Genomic DNA, 14,021 nt, shown 5'->3' with positions numbered 1-14,021 from the left:
TATTAATATATAATAATTACAAATAATGGTATTTTTATCATCAAGATTTATGTTTATTTTTATTATGCACAAAAAATAATATATAATAAAATTGTATAAGATACATATTTACATGAGTAGTATTAGTTTTACTATTTTACTATAGTTTTTATTCATTTATAATTTTTTTATATTGTAAAATATTATTATTACTATTATTATTTTATTAGAGTTTTGTAAATATTTATTTAAATTCCTAATATTTTTATTTACATTATATATAGCTAAAAATAATATTAATGAATTTTTAAGCTTCAAAAGGCATTTAATATTTATCCTATTATTTTGTTATATTAATATTTAACTTTTTTAATTATTATATTCTACAATATGAAGCACAAATTGCATACCTTTTTTGTTATCATATGCTTAGTCGTAGTATTGTATTGTGGTGGTATAGAGGGAAAACAAAATAATAATATAAAAAAGGATATGTGGATATCCCGATTTTTTACTCATAAAAACGGCAAATATGCGAGAAATGAAAAAACAGTAGAAAACGCGGAAGGTGGTAATAAAAACAATGAAATATTAGATGATCTATATAATGAAGATATAGGTATGGTATTTTAATATTAAAGATATGCGCATATATTATACATGAATTCCTCATAATTTGGTAGAAAAAAAGTTTACAAACAATATAAATGCTTATCCAACTTATTATTTTTTACACAATGTTGTTTTATTTGATAATACTATGCATTATACACATTTTTTATTTATATTTTTTTAAACCTTCAGATGAGGTAGTCAAAAATATCCTTAAAAGTGAAAATGTTGATATTCAAACTTTGAAGATTATAAAAGAACTTGATAAAAAAAAAAATGAAGTAATTATTGCCAATAAACAAAAAAATTTATATAAATCTGGCGCATTTGGTATGAGTGTAATATTTCTTAGCTTTGCTTTGCGTGAACTCGCAGAACTTTTAGTAAACTATTATCTAGACAAACATCATAATACTAAAAATGCACTTAACCGTTTGATTACGAACAAATGGAAATAAGAATATTTATTTAAAATATTAAAAAATAAAATTCTATGTTTTTAACCCCAATATATACATGAATATAACAGCCATATTTTTATTATACCGATGATTTTACAGAATAAAGAAATTCAAAAATATATTAACAAAAAATGGGTGTCTTCATTAAATTAAAATTTTTTTTTAATAATGGAAAAGTACCTTCATTTTTAAAATATATTTTTATATTTAGTATTTCTTTTATTGTAATTTCATATCAGAATACGCCTTGGTATATTATATGTAAGAATTTTGTTTATACATATATGCGCACATGCGCTTATTTGTATTTACTCAATTCTTGTGAAACAATTAAGTATTCCTATAACTTTATTGAATAATTAATTGTTTTTTATAAAATATGGAATTTCCACTTACCATGAAATGACATTTTTAAGAAGCAAAAAGTTTACATATATAATTAGAAAAAAATAGATACATTCACATGCATATTATATATATTTGATACAATGTGAATTATACCGTAGATGTTTTTTTTATGCCTGTTGTTCTCTCTTTACTTATATAAATGTTAACCTTTTTTAATTTTAATTGCTTTTAAGTAAGAACTATTTTATCATAATTATTATTTAAATTATTGATTATTAAAATTATATTTTTTTGAGGAATTGCAAGGGAAAATATTTATATTGATTGTCTTTTTTTTAAATATGGGTATTCATGTAATGTATTGTAGGAGTACGTGTAATCAAATATAAAAAATATAAAAAAAGCAATAATGTTAATATATAGTCGCGTATAAAATTTGTATTTTTTATTATTATAAATATATCAAAGATTGAAAAACAAAAAATATAAAAATAAATTTGCAGCCGCAAAAGCATGCAACTATTATATGCACGTATATTTTTGTATAAACAAATGCCAATTACAAAAATTAATATTAAATGGATAACTAATAATATTAATAAGCTATGAGGAAATAAAATAGAACATGTTTGCAACGAATTAAGGGGGAATCAATTATATTGATCACAAACTATAAAAAATATATATTAGATAAATAAATTTATAAGGAAATAAGTTATATGAAAAATTAATTTCAGTACATAAAAATATATGTGTATTGATAAACTTTGCATTTTTTACTTGTGAATTTTTTTTAATGTTTAATATTTTAGCGAAAATGTGAATGAACTTCCTATATTTCTGATTGATATATATATGCACCGTGAACAAATTGTAGATTTTAACGTGCATTTAAAAAAAATTTTGAATAATTAAAGTTTCTATGGGCTATTTAAAATTTTCTTTTAGTTTGATTAATAAATATATGAGTATATATGTTTGCCACCGTGTGGGGAATACAGATACTATATTATGCATTTATTTCAATATTAGAACTTTCGATACTTTTTACTTTTGATCCTTTTAATAATTTTTTACGTGGGAAAGGCTTAACTTGTTGTTCAATCCATAAACGTAACTGAGGGTTCTTAACAAAATTGTCAGCAATATCATTTATCCATTTAATAATAGACTTTTTGTAAGCATTTTTTTCTTTATTACATAAAATTTCAATATTATAAATATAGTGATCTTCTTTTATTCGTACCCAATTACTCCATTGCTTTTTTTCAATATTAGTTCGTTTTTGCCACACATGGTATTCGTTACGATTGGGGGCATATTTTATATGATATCTGTACTTATTTTTCCATTGAACCCATTTTTCGTTTTCATTGCGTTTCCAATCACACATTAGCCATGAAATAATTTTAGCATTTTTCCATTCATTCCATTGTTCTATGACCCATTTCCTTATGTTATTTTCGTTTTCTGTTTGTAAATTGTTCCAACGATTATATATTTTTTCCTTTAATTTATTTCCCATTTGTTCTATGACATTATCTATTTCAATGCTTGGAGTTATTTTTTTATATAATGAAGCATATTGTGCATATAAATTATTTGAGTGGAGCCATTTATGTGCTTGTTGGGTTTTCCATTTTTCTAATTCAGCATTGTTTCTTTCTATCATTTTTTTAATTACATTTTCAATGCCTAAATTTAATAGTTGCCATTCATTGTCAACTTTCTTTAAATATTTTTTCCATCTTCTTCTTTTCCAATATTCTGTTAACTTTCTATAAGAAGTTTTTTTTTTATCAAAGAAATAACACTAATTTTCCCCCCAGTTTTGTCTAAACGTGTTGTATCATTATTTACTGATACATTTTTTGGAGACTTATTGGAATTTGTTCCAGCAATCAAATTCTTGTCTTCACGTTCTTCTGTTTCAGTTATTTCACCATCGGTATATTCATTTTCGCTATCTTCTTCATTATTATATTGATCTTCATCACTATATTCATCATCACTATATTCATCATCACTATTTTCTCCTTTTTGTTTCCATTGTATGATCTTGCTTTCGGGCATAAAAAAAAATGTTTTCAGTCGATGCTTCACGTTCTAAGAAATATATTAGAAAAAAGAAAAACAATATGTATAGAAAGAATATTTTCTTTCTTTTAATGATCTTATAAATGAAATATATGGTAATATTACTAAAGGAAAAAGTTTATATAAATTATGCAAAGGGTGGTAATGGGGACAAAAATATGAATATAAAAACAAATATGTAATGAAGTATAATAAATACAAGCATATGTAAATATACATTTTTGGCGTTTTTATTTTATATATATTACCGAATAAAGTATCTTTTTGTATAAAGGTATGGAAGAGAAAATAAAGAAAATAGATGAATATATATGAGATATATTGGAGGTTATAGTGTTGCTTTTTGGAATTAATTCTTTTACCCACGTTGTGGGAATGCTATTTTTAATAAATTTTAATGTTTCTTCATATCCATCCATGCTTCTTTATTTATAGTTTTCTATATATATATTTAAAAAAAATGTCTCCTTGAACTAGAGGTATATATATAGTCAGAAACTTAAATATCATTAATTATTCCTTCTCAAAGTTATTTTAATTATAATGCCACATTTCAATCTTGTTTATACAATAAGCATTTTATATTAATAAAAGTTATCTTTTTCTTTTAATGCATCTAGATTCTTTTGTTTTTATATCGAACTATAAAAATGGATGCTTTGGGGCATACTTAACAAATAAACATTTTTTTAATTAAACAATTGAAAACAAAAAGTATATCAAGAAGATCATATAAAATTTTTTTTTAAAATAAACTAAAATATCATTTCAATATTATATATATGTAATATCATGAAATCATAATAAAACCCAGATGTTATTGAAATGCCGAATAAATCTACATTTCTGGGGAATTGTTATGATGATAATTTTATATTTTTAATATAAAAAACATGTGTATTTATTTAAATATTGATTTTTGGAAAATTTTGCTAATATATTATATTTCTTTTTTCCATAATTCTTATATAATGATAATTATATAACTAAAAATAAAAATTGTTATATTTTGTATTGTCTCTATTCATTGTTATATTAATAAATAAAAAAAATATCGTTATTATTTTTTAATTATTAATTATATTTTTGATGAATAATATAATTTTTATATAATTCTATAGAAATTAATAACACGTTTAATGTTTTTTATGGTATACTTTCATTTAGTTTACTATGTATTTTTTAAAATTTAAAATATTATTTACAAAATAATAAATAATTGGGTATTTTTATTTTTGTAACAAGCGAATATAATAATGTTAAAGAACATCATCATTATTAAAATTTATTAATAATTTTTTTTAATTAGCAAGCCTATATTATATAATTATGAATTCTCAGTATAACCAGTCTCATAATAAATTAGTCGAAAACAATAAACCTATCACTAAAAATTAATATATAATATAAAGCGTTTTGCTCATTATATGTTATAATTATTTAATTAATCGTTTAATACAATTTTTATAATAATAATTATTATTAATATCATTAGGATTACTTTTATTATTATAGAATAATGTAATATATAAATATATTACCTAGTTATGCATTTTTTTTGTTGATAAAAAACGCAGTATTAATTACAATTAATTTATATATATTAAAATGGAAGAAACTGGTTTTATTTCAAGTATATATACTATAATAAGATATTAATCTTATAGAGATAACTTGCATAATAATTATATATAATCATATAAATGTGATATTATTTAGATGGATTTTATAATAACTGAAAATGATTAAATTGCGCAAATATTAAATTCATTTGAGGTTACATTCCATTAATATTTAGAACCATTCGAATTATGATGATTAGATATATTTTTAATTCATATATACAATTTTTTATAGTGAAACTATTTTATTAATACTATAAATATATATTTTTATTTATTAATTATTGAGGGTACATAATTGTTGTATAATATATATAAATGATATTTATAATGAAGCATTTTTTATGTTACTATTTAAAAATATATAATTATTTGTAAAGTATTAAAATGTTTTTTGTTTTATAAACTTTTTTAGTATATTAATAATATTATAATTATTGTTTACATGTGTAAGTGATATTTTATAGATCCTTTTAAATACGATTACAAAGTTGATTATAGGTTGAGCAATTAAAAATAATAAAATCAAGGGTAGAACTGAAGAGAGTATTATATGTTGTATGAAATTACAACATTATTATAAATATGACACATAGTTTTAACTTGTATATTTAATAAGAATGAACGATTTTCACAAAAGGCGAATTGGAAAATGTTTATATATAATATTTGCTACTATTTTATTATTATAATAATGCCGTCATAAATTATATTCAATTTAGAGTAACGCACCTTATTAAAATGTAGATAATAATGAAAAATAAAATTAGAAAATATTAGAAGAGTAAAATTATGTTAACATTTTTCATCATTTATATAATGCTTTAAATAGTCATAATATTATTTAATTAATGGTAAGGGAATGTGAAAATTGCATTTAAGGGATGTTACCGGATTAACTTTTGTTTTGTTTTTTTTAGTGAACATGTTTTATATATGGGACTATATAATATAATTTATATATAGATATTATAATACAAAATGTGTGTATATGTTATATAACATAATAATTTTAAATAAATATTATAATTACATTTCCTTTTTCTAAATATATATATATATATATAGTTTATTAAGGCGCCACTATAAAAAGCTTCAAATAAGCATCAGAATGAAAAACGTTTTATAATTTTTTTAATGTATTGTTATTTAATTATTATTACAAATGTCTTATAATTCCTTTTTTTATTCAATTATATAATATGGTATTAATTACTTATTTATTATTTTTTTGACTAATTAAAACTTTTTCTTTTTTTTTGATTATTCGAACTTTATAAATAATTCGTTTTTCTACAACAAATTTCTTGCATGTAGCAACTATGGTTATGCGGTAACAATTTTGTGATGCTATAGAATTAAGTATAAATGTATATTAAATTTTATTTTATATTTTCACTAATTAATAATTGTTTTATTACATATTTAAGTTATATGTATAGTTTATATTCTTTTGATGTGCAATAAAGATTAATATTGTCTCGGGATGATAATATAATATATAAGTTAATTTTTTATTTAATTTGTATAAAAAATATTAATCGCATAAATATTAGGGAATATAAACATTTGAAAAAGACTATGATTGGCTTATTTGTCTTACTTTGCGGTAATAAATATATTTATGTATGCTTATAATGTTCCTTTTATTGTGTAAATAGAACTAAATATATATTTCATCATTTTAATATTCTTTAATTGTTATTTAACATTTATACGCAGGTGCGTTTTATAGAAAAAGTATTTTAACCAGGGCCTTGAATACACATTATCAGGCAAATTCATTAACACTTGGTGGCAATTTAAATAAAAGTGAACTTTTAAATCATGGACCAAAGATTGAAATAAGCATAGATTCTTCGAGCTTATCAAATGTAAATTATAATGACACAGAAGTTATAAACTATAGTAATGGTGTAAATGATGCATCATATAATCAAGGTGAAAAAGAATTAATTCCTTATGACTTTATTATGCTTAACGATCAAAATAAAGGGGGGGAAGCTGCAGAATTAGTTGGTAATTCTTATATTGAAACATCCAGTACCAATTCAGTATATTCTAACATTTTAAATATTGTTGATATAATATATAATGAGTGGGAAGATAATGATGTTTCTTTGTATGAATATTATAAGCCTATATATACACATGAGCACATTAAAAATTCGTTATATCATGTTATAGCTATTACTGAAATTGGAATAAATAATATATGGGGAAAACTTGCCAATTATAGTAAGAAAATAAAAAATTTTGAAAATTCATGCGAGGAAATAAAAAAAGAGTTATCTATGGTAATAGAGAATTTAGAAAATCCGATATATAATTATCAAAATCAAAATTTTCAAAACGCTTTTAGTTTATTAAAAAAAAAAAGAGCAGATTTGATTCAATGCATAAAATCAAAATACAGTACACTTAATAATGATATAAATGAAATAAAAAAAAATGATAATTATTATATGTATAATGTTATGAGAATAAATCCACCTTTGACACTTGTACCAGTTTATAACATCCGTATTGATTTAATTAAAAATGAAATTAATGACTTAAAAAAAATAACAAAATTGCCTCTTAATGAAGTAAAAAATGTTTCAAATTTCATAAATCAAATTACAAATATTGTTGAAAATGAACCTGAATTAAAAAATAATTTAGATACAATAAAATTTATGCAGAAAGAAATTAATCATATAATAAAACTATACGAAAAGCATACAAACATTTGTAATATTAAATACAATATTATAATGGGTTTACAAAAAATTGATAATGCTTATAAAACTCATACATATCATGTCATAAATAATATTTTTGATTTAGGAAATAATTATGCAATTTTTAAATATAGTTATAATATATTAACTAATTTAGACAAATTATATAATAACAAAAAGACACAAATAAATAATATTTTTAACTTCCTCACACAAATTTTAATTGGAAAAGTAGATCCAAGTTCTAATAAAATTGTTCATGATGATAGTTATGATTACGACATGTCACAACCTAAACAAATACTAAACAATTTAAAATATCGATTTCATAAAGCATTTGGACAAAATGTAAATTCATATGACAAAAATGTAAACTTAAAGGATTATGAAAATGGAAACAATGATTTAATAGCTCAAATCATGTTATTAATAAACAAATTAGAAGATTTAATTAAATTAATGGAAAAAATATATAATAATGATACACCAATATCTGAAATTCAAACAGAGATATATAACAAAACAAATAAAGTAGATTTAAATGAAAAATTAGATGGATTCAACGATGCATTAAAAGAAGCAACAATGTGGAAAACTAAAAGAAAATCAACCATAAGCACATTAAAAGATAAATATGAATTGGTTCTAAATTTGCAAACTCAAATTAATGAATTGTATCAACCATTTAATAGAAAATATATGGAACAAAAGTACATACAGGAATCTAAACATATACTAAAAATGAAAGTAAAACATATAAATGAAAAGAAAAACGACTTAGAAAAATTAATTGAATTAAAAAAGGATATAGAAAATCATATTAATCAAATTAACATTTTATTAAATAATCCGTTATATGAAATGGTGGATTTTGCAAATAAAAAAAATAAAATAAATGATGATATAAAATTAGAGTTTAAAAAATTTTATAATGATGGTGTAGAAAATTTGGTTGCCGAATGTTCAACTTTGATTGATGAAAATATGATTGCATCAGTACAAAATGATGAACAAGTTAAAAAATATTTAGGGGATTTAGATGCTAAATATGATAAAATCAATAATATTACATTTGATGAATTTTCTAAGGTCTTAAATAATGTGAATAATAAAAAAGAATCTCTTTTAGAACTTATAAACGAAATAAAAGGATATATATATTATCATATGATACATGATTTATCAAGTATACTAAATTCGGTTCAGACTATAGATGAACGCTTAAAACCTAATATCAATAACTATTTTGATTTATACAATGAATTAACAAGTTATAAAGAAGAATTATTAAAAAAGAAAAACTTGATCGTTCAAAATGATTATATAAACAATGGCAATTATCCAGATTATGAGCATGATTCTAAAAAACTATTAGAATACAGCAATAATTTTATATCCAAAGAAAATATAATACTTAAAGATATTGAAGAAATGAGTAAGATTTCAGATGAAGTTAAAACTGTGTTACCAAAGTATGATAATGAAGCCAAAAAAATATACCCCAATTCAAACGATGAATATTTACAAACTAAAAAAATTATAGAACAAATAAAAGAGTATACTTCAGAAGATTATTTAAACAAATATAGAAAAGAAGTTAACGATATTAAAACGACAATTACTGATGAAACAAATCAAATTCAAAACATTAATAAAAACATAGAGAATTATAAAATATTAAATAATGGGATGCAGCAATATCAATCAATTTATGAATTGATTAAAAATACAATAAACGGTAAAAATATATTAAATGACTTATTGAGCCAGAGTATTCAAGCAATACAAAATTATGATAATGTCAACGAAACGATCAAAAATAGTTCTATAGAAACATTAAATAATAAAATATCGATGATTGATGATAAGTTAAGCAGTACAACTATAAATGATATTGAAACAAAATTATCAACATTAAAAGAATATTTCATATCAGTTAAACAAAAAATTATGGAAAATAGTGAAATAGAGGCTGATAATTTATTGCAAAATGCCAATGAAATTAATCAGGTTCAAAATTCAACAAATGCATTAAATGAACAATACATATCATTAAAAATGGATATCGAAAAATTAATTAATGATATTAATGAAGAAATACGAAAACACCAAAATTAAAGTTCACAAACTCATGAAAATACGTTGGATAAAATAAATGAAGTGCTATCAAATAATAATTCAAGTGAAACAAACTATACAAACAATGATAACACTGAAAACAATAATAAAAAAAAAGGTATTTTGATTCAAAAAATTCAAATTACTACGCATATGCTGCAGCAGCTACGGCGTTTGTAGCCATGTATTGTATCATTACAACTCAAGCAAATAAAAACAATGATGAAGCTAGCTTTAGTACGGATGTAGCATATTGTGACAATGTGGAAAATTATAAATATGACCAGAATGGTGATATAGAAATATATTTAGATGAAAACAACTACATGTAATTAACAGATAAAATAAAATATATTATATATGTGTATGATGGAAAAATTATAAGTACATATATCCGTACTGAGTTTATTTTTATAATATATATTTTGATTTTTTTTAAGTGGTATAATATTTATACTCAAAGAACTCCCCTATGGAGTATTATTATTATATGTAATGAGAAATACTATTATATATAATAATTATGTTTTATTTCGGTATATTTTAAGTTTTTACTTATACTTTTATTTATTTTTTGTTTTTGTTTTCGCTTTCGCTTTCGCTTTCGCCTTTTTTTTACGTTTGAAATTAACTGTATTTAATATAATTATCATATTAAACGTCTTAATTATATTTATTCTCTTTTGTTGCATAACATAATAAATGTATTCTTTGGCACATATATATTAATAATTTTAAATTAGTTATACAGTTAAGATGGGTAATTATGTCTATACATGCTTGTTTTTTTAACTTTCAAATAATCTGGTCAAAAACATGATTATAGATATATTCACAGATAGGTATTAAATACAAACGGTTTTATTCGTAATGATTAGAAAGTTGTTATATAATTTAAATTACAAATGCATTACATTAAAGCTTGTTTTTATATAATTAAATTGAAGGGTATCCATATTGGGGTCGATTAGCTTGTGCAAGGAACTTGAAAAGAAAAAAGAATAGAAAAGCAAAAAAGGAAAGTTAAAAAAATTGCAAGCATATTATCCTTTCAATATACAATTTATCTGCGAATAGTTCCATTATTTTTTTTTACCAATTAATTTTTAGATCCCTTTATGTATTTTTTTAATTTTTAAAGCATAATAATAATTCATATATTAAAACTGTTAGGTATAAAAAAAAACCCAAATAAATTGCTTTTATATAATAATTCGTTGATTCATTTAAAAGAACAGCCTTAAAATTACAGTTAATTTTGTGTAATGTGTGATTTTTTTGATCTTTTTTTAAGAATCAAGGTGCACATAATACATTATGACACATTTTTTAATGATATTTTTGTTTAAAACAATAAGAAATCAATAACTATAAATATTATCCTATTTTTATTAATTTTTTTTTAAAGATGGATTTATATGAAGATATAAATGAATGTATATTTAATTATTTTTAATAAGTATTTTTATATGTCCAAAAAAAATTATGAAAATAAGATAACCTATTAGATTGTAAAGGGTTAGTTAAAAATAATTTCACTTTCAATTATTTTTTTCATTTATGTATTTTAAACATTTTTTATAAATTTACTTTTTATAAAATAAAATATTCATGTCAATTCTTGAAAAAGCCAAAATAAAATATACATTATAATAATATTTGTATGCAATATAATTTGAAAGTATAATTATGAATAAATATTTGTATATTTTTGCATTGTGGCGTATTTAAAAATATGAAACATGAATGTGATTGCTATATACTTATCAATAATAAAAATCCATGTATATTATATTTATATTGATTGATGAATACTTTAAAAGGAAAAAAAAGTTAGTAAAGTATAAATATGGATGATATTTACAATATATGCAATGATGATGTAAATAATAGAGAATTAAGTAATTATACTGTAAGCAATGAAGGTCTGGAGCACGATGAGATAAACAAAAACGAACGAATATATAATGAGGATATGAACTTATCGTCTGTTATGAATTTGAATAACAATTCTGGGGAAATGACGATGTATCATATAGATCGTATTGAAGGCATGTCAATGATTACATTAGAAGAAGAGTACACACATTGTGATATTTTAACAGAAGATAATGAATTGTCAGAAAATGGCGAAATGAATGATAACAATGACGATGATAGCGCAGAATATTTGATAGATTCTAATGAAATGGCAAATAATGATACAATTTCAGATGACTATGATAATAATCATATAATAGATAATGTCACAGAGTTTGAAAGAGTATATGATAATAATATGAATATTTTTAATTTATGGAAAAAATTAAAAGAAATTTTGTTATTATCATATGCAAATAATAAAATTAAATATAGTGTTGTTATAGAGAATAAATGCATACATATTATATATAGTTATTTTCGGAATTTCGAAAGAAAAAAGTATATGGAATTTAGGGATAAATTGTGGAAAATATGTGAAGCGATTGTAAAAGAGTATAATGTGGAAAAAAAAGTTATAATAAAAGAGTGGGACATGCTTACTACATGTGTATTGAGCTATTTATTGGAAAGAAATAGAAACTATTATAATGATTTATATAATTTAATGAAATGCTATGGAAGATGTGTATGTTGTAAAATAAAGTTTATTGAGCATATAGAGGATAAAATATCAGAATGGCGTTATAATACTAGTGATTTCATGTTTAAAAGATTGGAAAATGCATTCGTGACGAAACTAATGAAATATGCAAACTAATTTTCATGGAGATAGTAAATATTAATGAATATTTATATTATGGCTTTTATAGTGGTAGAAGTTACCGAAAACAAAATGCAATTTTCATAACTTTTAACAAAATGTTTGTTTTATGATTTGATTTTTTTTTTGTGTTATTTGTATTTTATAAACATTAATATATTAGTTAAATACATATCCTGCTGTAGTAGCAATATTTATATTGTTTTTTTTGGTGTATAATAAAACTATAAAACTTTATCTTTTTCTGCATATAAAAATAAAGTTAAATCTATAAAATTGAAAAAAATCATAGGGTTATTATGCCGATCAATTAAATAAAGTTTGAACATATTTCAAAAAATATTATTAAAGGGTTTATAAAAATTGATAATTTAATTTGTTATGCTAACACATATTTTATAAGTAAAATATTCTTATAATTAAATGTTATTTATATAAAATTGAACAATAATAATATACGTATTTTATTATAAATTATTTATAGACGTCATATAATTATAACACTAAATATTTAATTATATTATTAGAGATATTTTTTTATATATTACAAAAATTAATAAAATGAATATTGCCAAGTATATATTTTACATGATATTACTTTTTTTGTGTAAATAAGTTAACAATATTATTATTAATTAAGATATGTGTCATACATAAATATTTATTGTGTGTATTAAAATATTTATAAATTTAAACCTCTTTTTTTCATTTATTCATAATAATATTTTTAAAAAATAAAAATCAGAATTTATTAATAAATATACGAAAAACCAGCATCATAAAATAGTATATAATTCCCTTCTTCAGTTTTTAATTTTTATAAACCCAAATCTTTCAAGACATAAAATGTAAAATAAAACCCTAAACACTAAATGAAAAAAAAAATTAAGAATCATTTATAATTATTAAAAGTTTTAAAAGAAAAATAATAAATAGTTTTATTAGATTTAGATATAAAAAAATCAATAAAATTAATAAACTACAACCACTAAAAACAAACATAAAAAATAAGTCAAACTTCACATATAATGAATTATTTTATGTTATCATATGGTATTTTTTATAATGAATATATTTTATATATAAATTATTTTTGAGTTAAATATAATAAAAATATATATTATAATAACAAATATTATAATAACAATATTTTCTTGAAAAAAAACCTTATAAAAGCATTTTTAAAATGATTTAATATTATTATATATTACTATCATTCAAAATATGATATTAATAAAAAAACAGTTATAATAAACATAACACATAATTTATATTAGAACCATGAACATTTTTTATTAGTATCATTCATTATAGCATA

The 14,021-nt window shown here is 20.8% G+C and overlaps 3 protein-coding genes and 1 pseudogene across 3 annotated transcripts, besides 1 other annotated feature; 3 read left to right on the top strand and 1 right to left on the bottom strand.

Moving 5' to 3' along the window:
- Positions 1-369: 369 nt before the first annotated feature.
- Positions 370-1,049, top strand: PBANKA_0701100 (CRA domain-containing protein, putative; the record flags this gene model as incomplete). The annotated part of the gene is made up of 2 exons (XM_034563907.1): positions 370-598; positions 784-1,049. 2 exons carry the CDS (start codon positions 370-372, stop codon positions 1,047-1,049), a joined length of 495 nt encoding a protein of 164 aa, XP_034420757.1.
- Positions 1,050-2,409: 1,360 nt separating this feature from the next.
- On the bottom strand, positions 2,410-3,916 carry PBANKA_0701000 (annotated as a pseudogene).
- Positions 2,410-3,916: a sequence feature (sporozoite and liver stage tryptophan-rich protein, pseudogene).
- Positions 3,917-6,700: 2,784 nt separating this feature from the next.
- On the top strand, positions 6,701-9,960 carry PBANKA_0700900 (reticulocyte binding protein, putative; the record flags this gene model as incomplete). Its single annotated transcript, XM_034563906.1, has 2 exons — positions 6,701-6,728; positions 6,842-9,960. 2 exons carry the CDS (start codon positions 6,701-6,703, stop codon positions 9,958-9,960), a joined length of 3,147 nt encoding a protein of 1,048 aa, XP_034420756.1.
- A 1,849-nt stretch (positions 9,961-11,809) lies between these two features.
- PBANKA_0700800 (Plasmodium exported protein (PHIST), unknown function) lies at positions 11,810-12,700 on the top strand (the record flags this gene model as incomplete). Its single annotated transcript, XM_034563905.1, has 1 exon — positions 11,810-12,700. One exon carries the CDS (start codon positions 11,810-11,812, stop codon positions 12,698-12,700), a length of 891 nt encoding a protein of 296 aa, XP_034420755.1.
- Positions 12,701-14,021: the final 1,321 nt, after the last annotated feature.

Source organism: Plasmodium berghei, assembly GCF_900002375.2.
Source record: "Plasmodium berghei ANKA genome assembly, chromosome: 7".
Lineage (NCBI taxonomy): Eukaryota > Apicomplexa > Aconoidasida > Haemosporida > Plasmodiidae > Plasmodium > Plasmodium berghei.
This window is presented reverse-complemented; position numbering and strand designations above follow the sequence as displayed.